This window comes from Dipodomys ordii, unplaced genomic scaffold, assembly GCF_000151885.1.
Source record: "Dipodomys ordii isolate 6190 unplaced genomic scaffold, Dord_2.0 Scaffold41, whole genome shotgun sequence".
In the NCBI taxonomy this organism is placed as follows: domain Eukaryota; kingdom Metazoa; phylum Chordata; class Mammalia; order Rodentia; family Heteromyidae; genus Dipodomys; species Dipodomys ordii.
Window position 1 is genome coordinate 13,398,109 of NW_012267257.1, and position 16,011 is coordinate 13,414,119.

At 45.1% G+C, this 16,011-nt stretch overlaps 2 protein-coding genes across 2 annotated transcripts in view; one reads left to right on the forward strand and one right to left on the reverse strand.

Annotated features, from left to right (window-relative positions):
- The window catches only part of Slc45a2 (solute carrier family 45, member 2), a 36,483-nt gene extending 36,227 nt beyond the window's left edge, over positions 1 to 256 (forward strand). Inside the window, exon 7 of the mRNA XM_013018655.1 lies at positions 19 to 256. Coding sequence (XP_012874109.1) covers positions 19 to 243 — 225 coding nt within the window. The 3' untranslated portion in view covers positions 244 to 256. The remainder of the gene's footprint in view (positions 1 to 18) is intronic.
- A 4,017-nt stretch (positions 257 to 4,273) lies between these two features.
- Rxfp3 (relaxin/insulin-like family peptide receptor 3) lies at positions 4,274 to 5,679 on the reverse strand. Its single transcript, XM_013018570.1, has one exon. The coding sequence runs from the start codon at positions 5,657 to 5,659 to the stop codon at positions 4,274 to 4,276; it is 1,386 nt and encodes a 461-aa protein (XP_012874024.1). The 5' UTR covers positions 5,660 to 5,679.
- Positions 5,680 to 16,011: the final 10,332 nt, after the last annotated feature.

A 16,011-nucleotide genomic window follows, 5' to 3' on the forward strand; every position in this document is an offset into this window, starting at 1 on the left:
TGCCTGTTTCCCTTTCAGAGGCAGCAGGTCCAGGGAAGGGGCCTGGACAGCAGTGGACGAGGCAAGGGCGTGGACTGCGCTGCCCTCACCTGCATGATACAGCTGGCTCAGATCCTGGTCGGAGGTGGTCTGGGCTTTCTGGTCAACATGGCAGGGAGCGTCATTGTTGTGGTAATCACAGCCTCTGCAGTGGCTCTGATTGGCTCTTGCTTTGTGGCACTTTTTGTTAGATATGTGGATTAGTTCAATAAAGAGATGTTGAAGCTAAGCTCAGATGAGTGAAGCTTGTGAGTCTCTGCACCTTTGGAGTCCTCCTAGTAGATGCTTTGCCCTATGATTTCTGCTGGGGTTATCGGCTCTCACCTGGCATGCATAACAGTCCCCATATATCTGAGCTATGTCTGTATGGGCTGGGGTCCAAGTGTACCTGCAACTGAGACCACCTACCATGCTAGGTCTCCTTCACTGCCTCTCAGTGCAAGCATGGGAGAGCCAGTGGGCATTTTCCACTGGGCATTTCAGACCTTGACGACATCTGAGAGGTAGACATTTATATCGATTCCATAATGTGATTAAAAAAAACACATAAACTGTCATCAGAAACAGTAGAAGGAGGGAGATATATATTTGATCAAATTCACAAATACTCAAATATTGATGATGACTTCTTTATGGTATTGATTTATTCACAGTTAATGTACTTATTTATTTATGACATCCATGACAAGTCTGATTAAACATCGCATACTGAAAGATTTACCACCTGAAAATCAGTTCATTTCATTAGCACAGGAAACTATTTCTCTAGGAACAGTTTCAGCCTCTGGAGTGAACACCAAAGTCTTTCAAGACATGGCCCCTGGATCCTCCTCTGATATTCTGTCCTCCAGCTAAGGAGTTGTTCCCTAGCCAGACTCATCCAAGTGCCTCCCATGTGGGAAGGCTTTAGTGGCTTGGAGAGAAGTATAATTTCGTAGGAACACCAAAAGCTTTGGACACTGCTGGTTTTTGAATCATGGTTTTGTTACTCTGTAATATACAATTGCTTACCTTTGGATAACAATGACAGCATCAGAGACTTATGATGACATAATAAATAACAGGGAATGCTTTGAGTTAGAGTTGTAACTGTACTGCCATCCTGGACATGAATGCTGTGACTTATCTCAATTTTGTAGATGAGGTAACTGAGGCGAGGATGCATTAGATAATTTATCTGATGCCACAGAACTCATTAGTGGCAGAGCTGGGGCTTTGAACCTGGAGCTCTGGCTCTGCTGCTTCCTGTAAGGGGTAGCATCTAGCAGGTAGCTGATACTTAGATTGTGCTAGATATATGGTATTGTCACTGCTGTGTTGTTATGGTAAGTGCAGCTGTTAGATAAAGTTTACATCTTTGGAACATTGGGTAGATTACTGGGCTGAGAGCTTTAACAGGCTTGATTTCTATATCTGTATCTTTCTTTCTCCTATCCCTCCCTTCCTCTTTTTCTCCCTCTCTCTCCCTTACTCGCCCCCCCCCAATACACACAGAGTTAAATCCAGCATGCAAATATTTTGCTAGTTGAACTCATTTCCATAATGGCTTGAATGAGTAAACTGAATCCAATCTAAAGAACCTTTTTAACTGTGTATAGGGACTCAAGCATTTGTTTTCAGGCTACCAATGATATGTCCTATCTGGCAAAAAAAAAAGCAAAAATAAAAACAAAAAAACAGTCTGTTCCCAAATAAATAAATCAAAATTTTCAACAGAAATCCTGTAGGAGACGAAGCCATAATAGTGATGGCCTTCAGTCATCACAGTTCTTTAGTTTTACAAGTTACATCAGTCTCCTCACTCTATCCCTACATTAAACCTGCCTAAATTGTAGCCATATTGCCAGGCCCCTCTTAAATATTTTCATGGCCCCAAAGTCTCTGGTTGCTAAGAAGAACTGATCTTTTCTTCTGTTTAATTCCATAGCATTTTTAGCCCTCTTATGATATCCAGCTAATTGTTCACTGTCTTATCTTGCTTGTATTTACGGCTGTCTGTCCTTCTAAATGCAGAAATTAGTATTGTGGCTCACCAACATGATTTTAGTATCCAGAACAGAATATGGCCCAAAATATTCGCTCAAAATTAATTGCTGGTTTCAAGTGATCTGGACACTTTCTCTTGATCCTTGTGTCTTTGTTGTAGAAAGAAATCTAGGTATATCACCCCTCCTGTCACATTCTCAGCAACTGTTAGTTGGATTTAGACAAAGTAACTCCTTGATACAAAAATTTTTTCATGAAGATATTATTTCTAGTTCCTTCTCTTCTATTTTTCTAGTGCCCAGAGTAACAGAAATGCACACTTAAACACACAGCCCCAAAAATCCTAAGCTACCCACAAAATTTTTGTTTGCCAAAATTGAAATAGCAAGTTACTTTAACAGGAATCTCTCAATAAGAGTCTATTATAGGCTTGCAAATGAATGCACTGTTGTTTGTTTTCTTGTATTGACTTTCCATTTACTTTGTATTGTTGAGATTTAAGAGCCTTATATTTCAATCTTTGTTAGCCTGATTGATACTCAGTATCAATAAGTTTTCATTTCAAAGACAAAAGAAAGGCAGATATGACTAATTCGAAACTGTTTTCTAAAAGAATTGACTTCTTAATATTTGTCAGGATTGAAATCTGACAGCTTTGATTTTTGCTAAAAGGTTTATGAATGTTGAATAATTGCCTTGTGTTATGTTACCAGAACTGGGACATGGAATGGCAGACATATAGACCCCACATTTTGAGCCTTAAATCTCATTTATTATCAGAAAAATGCAGCAGTTCTGTAGTTCTAGATCACAGTACACAGGTTTCTGATGATTATTTATTGTATTAAAATAACCATACCAAAAGGTGCTTTCATTTCCAGATTCTTGACCTCAAAATCAAATGACAAAGAAAACAGTAGCCCCTCTCTGGATACTGGCAGATAAATGGGCAGATCAATGTTTGATCTCCATTCTCAGAACAGCCTGAAGAAAGAACCTTGTGAGAATCATAATAACTTAACTGCTACAAGTACAGAGCTGTCATGAGAGATGTGAATTAGTCTTCAGAAACAGTCTCTGGAAATTAGGGCCAAATTAATCATGCACATTCAATATGAAACTCTAAAAGAAACCAAATTTGATTAAGGTAGTCTATGGGAATGATTATTTCTTACCTTCTCTTACCCAATAAAGAACCCCCACATCTAAAATTCTGCTGATCTTCTCAGAACAACCCCTCTGGACTATTTTTCCTTCTAGGACATTTGACTTGAGGTTTGCATTCTTTTCCATCCTAAACTCCTCTTGAAAGGACAAATGTAGGCTTCTAGAAATTTGGTCTGCAGGAAGCCCCTGCCCATTTCTTCAACATTTCTTTCTCCCCTAAGCCTGTGGAAAACTTCACTAAGCTCTCCCTCTGCTCCCTGATCCAGGGACAGCTGCATTCCTAAAGAGTGCGGAGAAGGGCTACAGAGCTACCCTCACTCTCAGGAGAGCTTGTCAAGATGTTCTTGGACCCAGGTCACCAGCAGCAGCAAACCAGAGCTAGGGTCAATGTCTCCTGGACTACTTAGCCACCCAGGATGCTTCCGCCTGCACTTCCTGCTCAGTTGCCAACCTGCTCAGTTTCCTTTAAGGTCAATAGCCTGAGGAGGTTTTTCTAGCAGCATCTCTCACCAGCTGTTCTCCAACAAGGTGATGCCACTCCTATCCCTGGTGACATTTGAGCTCAGAGATTATGCAGGGCTTGAACAGATTTCGCTTGTTTCCTCTTCCGCCCTGTTCAAGGTGATAAACCAAACCAAAGTGTCACCCAGGTAATCTCTCCCTCCTCAGTTCTCCTGGGACCAACGGCGATCATTCCTTTCTCCCGATTCTAAAAAGCAAGTTTCTTTTTTTCCCTTTTTTTCCCCCAAACTGCAGGCTCTCAGTAAAGTCAGACCTCCTTAATAGTCTTGGTCTTGTGGTCCAAAGTCAAAAGACAGGGTTTGGAGGGAGCTTTCCTGGCTGGGTGTAGCTTGAGGCTACACTAAAAAAGCTGCAGAAAAGTTTCTGGAACCCAGTGCTCAAGGGCACATCATTTGGCTGAGCCCCATCCCCTTCAGCCCCAATTTCCTGATGGCTTTCTGCTTCTCTCTGTCCTCTACCTACTTACTTTTGGATCCAGGGACCTCCTGCTGTTAGTTCTCCACTTGCCCTAGCCCAATGAAGACTGCCCTGTTCTCCTCCCCCTGAGCCTTAACCCCAATCAGTAGGCTGAGCTACTGGGTAGCAGGTCGTAGCGCCCTCCGCTGTAGATCACCACGCCGGGTGGGTAGTAGAGCACGTCTGGCTCCGCGGCAGCCTGCAAGGGCGCCAAGGCCTGCAGCCCGTGCTGGTCCTCGGGCTCCGGCTTGGTGGTGGCGGTGAAGGGGCGCATGTTGGTGAGGGAAGGCGAGGCGAACCGCCACAGCAGGCTCTTGAGCGCCTTTCGGAACTCGCGGCGCACTAGGCAGTACAGGATGGGGTTGAGGCAGCTGTTGGAGTGTGCTAGACACACGCTCACGGGGAACGCATAGACCTGGCACAGGAAGTACTCCTGGCTGAAGGGCACCGCGTTGAACTTGATGAGGATGCTCCAGGTGGTGAGGGCCTGATTGGGCAGCCAACACAGGAAGAAAGAGAGGACCACGATGGTCACTGACTTGGTGACCTTGGCGCGTCTCCGAGCGCTGGCTGAGGTCAGACCTCCTCCCGCCGCGGGGGGCCCTCCTTCCACCCCCACCACGCGGCGGTCGGAGATGAAGCGCACCAGCAGCAGGTAGCACAGGCTGATGATGCCCATGGGCAGCACGAAGCCCAGCAGCACCTTCTGCGAGTGGTACAAACCCAGCCAGAACTGCCTGTCTCGGCCCAGCGATTGGTCGGGGAAGCGCAGCAGACACAGCTCCTCGTCCATCACCCTGATGGTGGTGGAGAAGACGGCATTGGGCAGGGAGGCCAGCAGGGCCAAGGTCCAGATCAACACACACAGTGCCTTGGCTGAGAAGCAGCACGTGTCCTCCCAGTGCTGACTCCAGCAATGGCCACGGACGCGCCCTCGGGTCCGGTGACTCTTGAGAGCCGAGGCCACCGAATGGTAGCGGGCCACACTCATGGCCGTGAGGAAGAAGACGCTGGCGTACATGTTCACGGACGTCACCACGGACACGATCTTGCACATGGCCTTGCCAAAGGGCCACTTGAAGTCCAACGCGTTCTCCACCGCCCAGAAGGGCAGAGTGAGCACGAACTGAAAGTCGGTCAGCGCCAGGTTGGTGACGAAGAGGTTGATGGACGACTGGCGCCAGCCCTGTTTGGTCTTCATGAGATAGAGCACCAGCAGGTTGCCCGTCAGTCCCAGGGCGCAAACCACCCAATACACGGCGCTGATGAGGATCCGCACGCGGGCCTCGGAGTCCGCGCTCTCGGTCCCGCCGCCGCCGCTGCCCGGGGCATGCCCAGGGGCGGCGCCGTCGGGCAACTCCAACCCCAGCTCCCACCACAGGTCCCGAAGCTGCAGCGACGCGTTGCCACTGGCGTTAGCCGACTCCAGAAGGTCTGGGAGGAGCCTCGAGAGTTCTGCAAACTCGTCGCCTCCAGCTGCCTTCCTCATGGTGGCCTGGGGTGGTTGCAGCAGCCCCCCTGTGTACCCCAGGACCCCCTAGATCATCGAACAAAGGGAGCAGGTCCCACCTTAGTTAGGTCTCCAGAAGAGCGCACGGGACGAGCTTTCCAGGGAGCCTTGGAAGCCAATGCTTAGAAATCCGGGTGCGGGGTGTCCCGCGCACGGAGCGCTTACTTTGGAGTGGAGCTCTGTCTGCTCCCCGGGGGGGGGTACGGAGCCCAGGGGTTGACAGCAGCGGCTGGCGGTCCAGGGATTCTCAGGTCAAGTTCAAGATCTGCACTCCAGGGTGGAGACTCACCGCCTCCCTGCGCGCCCGTCTCCCGCTGTCCTTGTCGTAGGTACTGGCGCCTAACGCACCTGGCGGCTCAGGAGCGAGATTCTGGGTGCCCCTCCTTCTCTCCCCAATACCCCCCGTGGGCTTCTGCAGCTGCTGCTGCTGCCTGAGCGAGGTTTCGCTCTTTTATTGGAGATGGTGAAGTTCCATCTTTCCCACTCCACTGCTTGGAGGTCTGTAGCAATTTCGGTGTCTCTGCTGTTGTCAGCTTGCGGTGAGTGATCTGAGGCGTTGTATCCGAGTTTTATTTGCGCCGGGGCCCCCACCGGAGCATGCGTAATCCCTGCTCAAGGAGAGGGGGTGCTTTCCGAGGTGCTGAACCCCGCCGCGCCTGCCCCTGGGGTGTCGGGGTGTCGGGGATGCGGGGGGTTGGTGGATGGAGGGCGTGGATGCAGGCTGAGACCACCTACAGCCTCCTCTTTCCTCTCCAAAGTTTCCAAAGGAAACGATCACAGCCTTTTATTTTTTACGTTGCAAGATCTGCTTTGATTTGTATACTTTCTTCCTTACTATTAAATGTCACAATTTGAGGGTTTTTTTAAAAGAAAAATCCTTCAGCACTAACTTTATCGTTGAAATGATCCTTTCTTGATGAATAATTGTTCTAACACTCCTCCATCGCTTGCCCCTACTCTCTTTCAAAAGAACAGTAATGGCTTCTTTTCATGTCTAAATAGGGTACTGTATCCTATTACTCAACACCCAAACTCAAGCCCTGCTCTTTACCACGTAGTTGATGTAGGAGGGTTGTCAAAGGGTCTTCACGCAGCGGAACGCAGGGTTGGAATGTTTCCTTCCTTTGGGATATTCTGTGAAGTGCAGCTAATCAGTGTATAATTGGTTGCTAACTTTGCGTGCATTAATAACACCTATCTATTCCTCTACCCAAAGCTCCCAAGAATTAAACCCCTAAAACCCCAGTTTTTTTAGGGGGGACTAGAGGACAAAGGGGCTGATTCAGGAGTACTACCCCCACAATTCTTCTATTAAAATCGTTATTATTTATCAGGTTATTCAAATCAATGGAAGGAAATGCTAATGAACTAAGGGAATGTGGGGGAAAAAACCTTTTGCTTCTCAAATGGTGGTTTTAAATAAATAAATAAATATCAGACAACTGGCATTTAAATGACTCAAATTACATTTTAAGAAAGGACTTAAAATTCTGAAACACTTTCTTAACTGTGGGAATTAAACTGAAGTCCAAGTATATTACTTCCGGGGTAATTCAGAACTACTTCATTAACTTACAGGGAATAAGAAGATGTGGATTTAAAGCAGAGGAGATTTAGTAAAAATCTAAGAAAGAAGCATGGTTTTCAAAACATAAAGGAAAGGAAAGTTGATTCAAAAGCACATGTCCTTTGGAATGAACGTACTTGGCCATAGACAGGGGAATGCTCTAACTCCCCACTAGAGGACGCCAGGGCTTTATTAAAAATTAAACCAAGTTAAATCACCTCCATTGATCAGTCCTTACCTGAAGAGGAGTCCTGTCCTGATTCCTCCAACTAACCTACAACCTGCTTCTGTGGGCTCCTTTATCTTGATTTTCTTAGCCTTAGTTGAATGCTCAATTTTCACTTAAAAAAAAAGAATGATTTATCAAATGTTATTTCCATTTTGTGGTTGTTTTGTTTTGCTTATTTCAAGAGCTGTTGGTAAAGCAGGAAGTCCAGGACAAGCATGGACACCCTCTGCTCTTAAGTTTTCTGGTATGTTCACATCAATGCCCATCCCCCCGCCCCGCCCATGCCCACACTCATAGAGACACTTCCTTGTCTTCATGTCTCCCCTAGTTCCCGCCAAGAACATATCTACTTGGTATTCTCTGAATCACAAGTATTCGTACTGTGTGAAGAATATTGTAGGAAGTAGATTTAAATTATCTGACTTGCTCTTAGCTAGGCACTGAGCTGAGTCGAAAGACATTATACACCCTAACCTAAACTTTCTCTGTCTCTCTCCTTCCCTTTCTCTCGCCCGGTAAGCCCCCACCCCCCACCCATGGTATTGGAGGTGAACTCAGGGTCTTGAACTTGCTCACCTTGCATGCTTGCTGTCTTGCTCAGTTGGTATTCTACCACTTGAACTATGCCTCCTGCTCTGATTTTGCTGGCTTTTGGGAGACAGGGTCTAGTGGGCTTTCTGCTCAGATTGGCCTCGAACCACCAAGCTCTAGATCTCAGCCTCCTCAAGAACTAGGATTATGAGCATGAGTCCCAGGCACCCTGCCCAAGTCCTTTGTTGAACTCAGTGTAAATGGGAATACAGTCTAATAACGTCTGTGGCTTGTATTTTATTTAGTCTTGTGCATGACTAACTTGTCTGAAATGTAATTATCAGTGCCCAATTCATGGACAATAATTTTAGCTCTTTCATTTGCCTTTTATTTGTTTTCAGGGATAGGCAGGTAATAAGTAGTTATACTGTATATTGATGGGCTGATCCAATTTTAGACTTGGGGGTATATTATTTCAAGAGGATTCCATCTGTTTTTGGTAATAGTGACACTGAGATCAGGGTGTGACAAAGGGAAGGAAAGAAAAGAAAGAAAGAAAAAAAGGAAGAAAGAAAAGAAAGAAAGAAAAAAGGAAGAAAGAAAGAAAGAAAGGGAAAAGAAGGAAGGAAGAAGGAAAGAAGGGAGGAAGGAAGGGAAGAAAGAGAAAGGAAGAAGGAAGGAACTTTTTCCTTCACAGTGGCAGGATATGGGATCTTGAAATGTTTTGCTGGGCAGCTCTGTGTTTAAAAGCCATGTAGGCCAGTGACATCATGAGTGAGGACAGAATAAAAGTGTACTCCAGCACATCACAGCTGAACCAAGAGCCACAGGATGCAGGGGGTCACGAGCTTGAGCACTGGTGGCTGAAGGAGACCTAAAGAGTTGAAGGTTTTATTGAGACTGTCACTGCTAGGGAGTTGTCACATTAGGTCTAATTCCTTTGACTTCAATATAACATCTTTGGTTTATTTTCCAACTTGATTCTAACTCTCTAACCACCAAAAAGCCAGAAATGGAGCCGTGGCTCTAGTAGTAGTAGCTCATGCTGTGGCTCAAGCCAGCCTTGAGAAAAAAGCTAAGAGACAGTGCCCAGGCCCTAAGTTCAAGCCCCAGTACTGGAAGAAAAAAATGATGTTGATAGGGATTTGTTTCAGCAGAAGGTATTAAAATAGATCTGCATTACTTTCACAACATTCTGAGGGGAAAAATAATTGTTTAGTGAAATCAAATTAAACTTGGCTTAAGGCTATCCTGACTTAGTTGGAGAGACATTAAGATGGGGGAGCTTTGGTGACCTCCTAATCAGTTACACTCCAGAGCTCATGTGGTCCAGAGAAGAGAGGGAAAAGCCTGGTCTGGTGCTAGGCTGACCTTTGGTTAGCAGGCTATGGCTGATGATTCAGTCAATCTAAAACCAAAGAGTACACACACATCAGTCAGCCCAATGCTGTCATTTATAAATATGGACTATTTTCTAAATTCAAAAAAGACATGTTTAAAACAGATAAAATAGACATAATTTGTTTGATTCCACCATACTCCACAAAGTTTTATCTGATCTTTGTAATCGTTTGCTTTTTCAGATTAATTAATTCTGATTTGTCTTTTGCCACAATTGATCAGCCTGCTTCTCCTAGGTGTGTGTGTGTGTGTGTGTGTGTGTCTTGGTTGGTCTGTTGGTCAGTACTGAGGCTTGGACTCAGGACTTGGTACTGTCCCTGAGCTTCTTTTGCTCAAGATAGTGCTCTACCATTTGAACCACAACACCACTTCCAGCTTTTCTTGAGTAGTTTATTAGAGATAAAAAGTCTCACAGACTTTCCTGGCAGGCTGGCTTTGAACTGCAGTCCTCAGATCTCAGCTTCCTGAGTAGTTAGGATCACAGGCATGAATCACCAGTGCACAGCTCCTAGATTTTTAAAATATTATCCTTAAGTAATTGTACAAACAGGTTTCAATTCAACATGTCAGTTGACATCATTCTTCCTCATCTCCCCCAACTTCCGTGTCCCCTCAGTTTTCATATATGTGCATTGAATATTTTGACTGCATACATTTTTAAAATAAATAATCAAATATTATGTATCTTGGTATGTGGAGAAAGGGAAAGCAAGAACCACTCTGCTCTTTCATTTAGAGTAAATTGTTTTTGAGACTTATCTATGTTGCCGAGTGTGGTTTGCTCTTTTTATTATTGACAATTGTTCTACAGGACAGGTACATAACTCAGGTTGGCTATCTACCTCAGTGTTGACAAATTTGGATTATTGCCAGTCTTTGGCTATTACAAATGGAACAGCTATAAGCAAAGGTGTTTAAAGGTTCATGTGGATGCACAAGTTCTTTCATTTCTATTGCAAAAAATGACAATGGTTAGGTCAGATGGTAGTTATGCATCTGATTTAGGAAATTGGAAGACTGGTTTTAGTAGTAGTTGTATACTCACGCTTTGATCAAATAATAACTAGGTTTATCTTTGAGGGAGGTGCACAAATGAATAAAATATAATCACATACCTGTAGTTTGTAATCAAATGAAAAGCCAGCCAGAAGCATCTATCAGCTGAAATCTCACTGTATGAAATGCAGCTCAGTTGCCAGATTTCTAATTTACTATTTGATTCTGATTCGCTCTTACTCTGAGTCTTTCACAGACATCTCTCAGCCTTGCATACTAATCTGTGAATTCAATAGATATAGCTTGTGTATCTGGTTTTCTCACACTGGGTTTCAAAGCCTCCATCTGCCTAGTTTATCCATAGACAGATCGCCCTCTCGCCTTTAAAGAAGAACCAGACCACATTAATCTGATCACAGCCACAGCTTTGCTCTGGCAATAATGGCTGGATCAATACAACTCTTTTGATCTTGGAGGCCTCTCAGGAGACCCAGTGTGGATTTAGTGTGACAGCAAAACAAACAACTAGTAGTTGGAGTTGGAGTGTTATCTGCAGCAGGCAGAAAAGCTGTAAAGTCACAAAGGTGCTCCTGGCTGCCACTAAAGCCACCCTGACAGGTTCCATTTGAAGCACATGGCCCCTGAGATGGATAAAGGTGTTAGCAGAAGCTTCTAGGCCTCCCCAGCTGTCTCCGAGTCGCATGAAAAGGTGCCAAGAGCAAAAAGTCTGGCTTTGTGTGCTCTGAGGAATCAAAATGCCTCAAATTCTGGCCTCGTGACTGAGAAGATAACCCATACTTTTCTCTGTAGCAGTGTGAGCAAGCTGCGTTGAAGCTTTTCAAGAATCTTGAAGACACTGTTCATCTTAATCCAGTGTTAACTTCAAAGTTTATTTTTTGTTATATGAATGATGTCCTGTCTACTGAAATGTAATCATTTCAGCATTTAGGGCCCTTGGTTTATTGGCTTCAGGAAAAAGAAATCTCTGACCTCCCAGAGCAGTGTGTGTGCCTCTACCTGATATGAATGTTCCTTCCATTGTCTTTCTAATGTTCAATAGATATCCCTAGTGATAAGGAGAATTAATTGACCGAGGCTAGTCTATTCATAAGGGAATAAAACTTGGAGCTATAGATATATAGGTGTATCTATCTTTTCTGGGTATATTAATTGTATTAAATAATTGGTGGTGTTGTGGTATTCTCATGCATATGTGCATGGATATATGGTTATTTGATTGAATTTATGCCCCCACTCCACACTTTTATCCCCATTTTCCCTCCACTGGTGTCTTTCCTATTCCCTGAGCCTCTATCTCCCTTTCAAGTCTTTTATAAAGATTTATTTATAAGAACCCACATATGAGAGAAAACATGCTGCTTGTCTTCCTTAGTTTGGCTTATTTTGCTAAATATGATGATTTCCTTAAGATGATATGATTTTGTTCTTCATGGATGGATACTCCATAGTGTACTTATACATTATATATTCACTTATTTGCTTATTCTGTATTCTTCTGCCTCTCATGATCCCAAAGTAGACTATATGTAGTAAGCTGAAGAGAAGAGATTTTATTTGATTGCTTGTTGCAGTCTGGATTCTTAGACACAGAAGGCAGTCAAAAATATTTTTTTTAAAAATGAGTCCATGTGGCAGTAGCTCATGCCTGAAATCCTAGCTACTTAGGAGGCCAAGATCTGAGGATCATGGTTGAAAGACAGCCTGGGCAGGAAAGCCTGTGAAGTTCTTATCTCCAATTAACTACCAAAAAAATCCCACAAGTGGAGCTGTAGCTCATGTGGTATAGTGCCACCTTGAGCACTAAAGCTCAGGGACAGCATCCAGGGCCTAAGGGTAAGCCTCAGGACTGGCACAGAATAAAATAAAACTACAAAACCAAAATCTGAGGGATCTTCCTTTTGCTAGGCAGTAACACTCTGACTCTCTACTACAATCCGTCCTTATTTCTTCTCTGGGACAATAGCAGAGCAAAAGAAAGGGGAGGGTGCCCTCCAGGTTAGGATCAACACTGGAGCAGTCTGAGGATGATAAGGTCAACAGCTGCCAGCCGAGTGCTTGTCCTCAGAGACGGCCACATGGAGGCATTTGATATCAGTCTCAACTGACAACAGCATTTTGATCTCAAGTTACTCTTTCTGTCTGAGAACCTGCTATTCTTCCTCAGTCAACAGCACATTTCATTCATCAGGGCTTGACAGTCTTTTCAGTCAGGGCTTTCCAAATGGCATTGTTTCTTTAATTAAATTGATGAATTACAGCATCAGAAGAATAGTCCAATATGGCATCTTTAAAAATGCAAAGTCTGGAAATTTTACAGAAGGAATAGAATTTGGGGTCCTCCAGTTAAGCCAGGAAAGCAAACTTTCTGGGGCTTGAGGATGTATAGGGTGGGTGCTGCTGGTCATTACATCACCCATTTGGTAGAATTGGTTGGAAGAGGAAAAGAATTGGATACTTCTTAGGGTCACAAATATCTACTGTCATCTTATTCCAGGAGGGCTATAGAGAGGTTTAAAGAAGATGGAACATGTGACAACAATAATTAAACAGGTTTTTTCTTCTTCGTATTTTATGTTTTTTGACTTTGGAGGTTAGATAAGATCTAACTATCTTTGAAAAATCACAGGGAAAAATGGAGACATAGCTTGGCCCCTTCCCAGTAAGTATGAGATCCTGACTTCAAACCCCAGTACTGCCAAAATCACACAGGAGAATCTTTACCCACTCTATTCCCTGAACAGGCTTAGAAAATCAGCTTAGAGAAGTGTGTGTGTGTGTGTGTGTGTGTGTGTGTGTGTGTGTGTGTGTGTGTGATTGCAGATTGAACTCAGAGCACTTGCCAAGTCGTCTACCACTCCAGCAACCCCTGTAATTTTTGCATTTAGTCTGTTTTTCAGGTAGGATCTCGCCTGGAATTCTGCCTCCTATCATCACCTCTTAAGTATCTGAGCTTACAGGTAAGTACTACCATGCCAAACCTTTGGAAACTTTAGGGTATGATACCATGTTTGTTTGTTGATTTTTTGGGGTTTTGGGGGGGCTTTTTTGCCAGTCATGGGGGACTGAACTCTAGGCCTGGGCACTGTCCCTGAGCTCTTCAGCTCAAGGCTAGCGCTCTACCACTTGAGCCACAGCACCACTCCAGCTTTTTCTGCTTTTTTGGTGCTGAGGAATCGAACCCAGGGCCTCATGCATGCAAGGCAAGCACTCTACCACTAAGCCAACTTCCCAGCCCCTGTATGTTGTTGTTTTTTAAGAAGATAGTGATTGTGGTATTTAAGCAGAACTACTAAATAGGAAGTCTTGTTTTGGGTGGCATATTCATTTGTGATGCCTAGGGCTGAGTTGCAAATTTTATGGTGATTTTGTCAGTGTCTTTTGTCTAAGCAGTGAATGGCAGATTTGAAGTCTGTACGGGAGTAACTTTCCTTGAACTTCAGCCATAATTTAGACTATTAGGAAAGTATGAACAGAGGGAGCTCTTTGTGATGGGTGCCTTAGATCTTTTGTCACAATTTATATATTTACATGGAAAATACTTTGCTATAATGAGCTAAGCCACTAGCCAAGACATTCTGAGGATGCCAACTGTATGTCACCCTTCTTATCCACTGTACTTAAGTGAGTGAAGACATTACAAGATGACTTTACATTACAAGTGAAGACATTACAAGATGATGATGATGATTAAAACAGCAAGAAGAAACAAGATGAAGGGGGGGGGAGCAAGAAAGGAAAGGGGGAGGTGAAGAGGAAAAAAGACAAAAAGCAAAAGTGGGAAAATGCCACCACAAAGAATTCAAAGTAGTTCTGAAATGATGTTGTATATTGATATGACAGCCATATCTGAATCTCTTTTGACTTAGGATGTTTACAGGACAAGAACAAAGGCCCAGAGTAGGTCCTAGATTTGCCCATTATTACATAACCTAACATCTTCCACTATCTGGCAAAAAAAGATTTAAGGATGAACCTGGAATTAGAGTTGCTAAGTAGTTGCAAAGAGTCAATCCTATCTGACAAGGGTAGGGTCCTGATGTAACTCCAGGGTCATTGTAAGTGGAAATATTAGAGGTGAGGTGGAGAATAAAGTCAGTATTATGTGAGAAAGATTCAATCCGTCATTCCTGGTTTTGAATATGGAGAAAGAGAGCCACATGTCAACCCAGGCAGCTTCTAGAAGGCAGAAAAGGCAAGAAAACAGATTCTCTCAAATAATGGCTGTGCTAGCCCTCAATTTCAGCCTAGTGAGACATGTTTCAGAACTCTCCACCCTAGGATAGTAAGTTGGTTATAATTTGTACCAGCAACAAAACTAACATACACACCTCAAAAAAAATATCTTTTCTTCAGACCATGCATCCTAAGTTGGCAAGGAATGCCTCGTGTTTGGATCCCTGAGGTTGGTTTGGCTGCCTTGTAAACCTATGTAAGGTTGGGTGAGCTGGTACCCCGAATATCTTGCTGAAGGCATGAGAGTTGGTTGTCAGCCAGGGAGACCTCCGCATTGGAGCCAAATTCCTTCTGAATGGAGTAAGGATGCCTGTTTCAGCCTGGAGGTGAAGAATTTTGGCCCGATTAATCCCAGTGAATTCTCAGGATGCCTGGCAAGGACCCAGTGGTTTGTGGCATTCCCTCACTTAGGATGAAGCTTGGACGTCTTCAATGGACTGCCCCAGCTCGCGTGGTGAGCAGCCGGCGCAGGTGAACTGAAGACACACGTTGAAGCCTTCTTGGACTGACATCTGGCTTCTTCTTCGGGAGTGGATGTGATTCCTGAGAGTAGAAAAGTAGGCATTGACCTGTAGACTCGCAAGGCCTGTGAAGCATCTGCTTCAAGTCCCCTCTTTGTGCCCAGGAAGGCTCTTGTCCAGGGTCAAGCTGGCAGATTAGCTTGGACCATTTCCCCCTTTGTGTGACTTGGCAAAGAGAAAAATTGCCTGTTGGTTTTTAAGTGGCACATGTTAGCCTGTCCTGAAAAGAGGATCGCAGGGAGCCCCACGTGACTGAGCGAGGAGTCCTAAGAGAGCAAAGTTAAAGCCAGTCCTGGAAGCGCAGGGACCGGAGCGCCCCGCAGGGAGGGGGGTCCCCTCGGCGCACATCACTGTATTTAACCTGTGGCGCCAATAAAGGGAGGGTCCTGAGCTGAGGGCCTGGGGGGGGCAGCGTGTCCTGGGGCGGCTCAGGGTGGCCCACCCGGGTCTCCCTCCTGGCTAGGGGCCCGGGTAGGGCTTGGAGGAGCACGGGGAGGAGGGAGGAAGATGCGCCAGCTGGCCGCCAAGGCGGAGGGGTGGGGAGCTGGGGGTGGGCCGCGCCTCCCGCTCTGACCCATTCCACACCCGGCTGAAAGCAGACACTCACAGCTGATTCATTCCCCTTTCAGGAGCGGGGAGGCGGGGAACAGTGACCTAGCCCCTTTCCTCTTTACAAAACAAAAAAGCCAGGAGAGATCACGGCCGCTGGGTGGGCGCTCCGCTCCCTGCCCGCGCCGGACCATGCGCTCGCGCGCGCCCGCAGGCAGGGACTTGATTTCGGGAGCCGAGAGCTGAAACTTTTTGGAGTTTTCGTCTCTCGCACAACCGCACG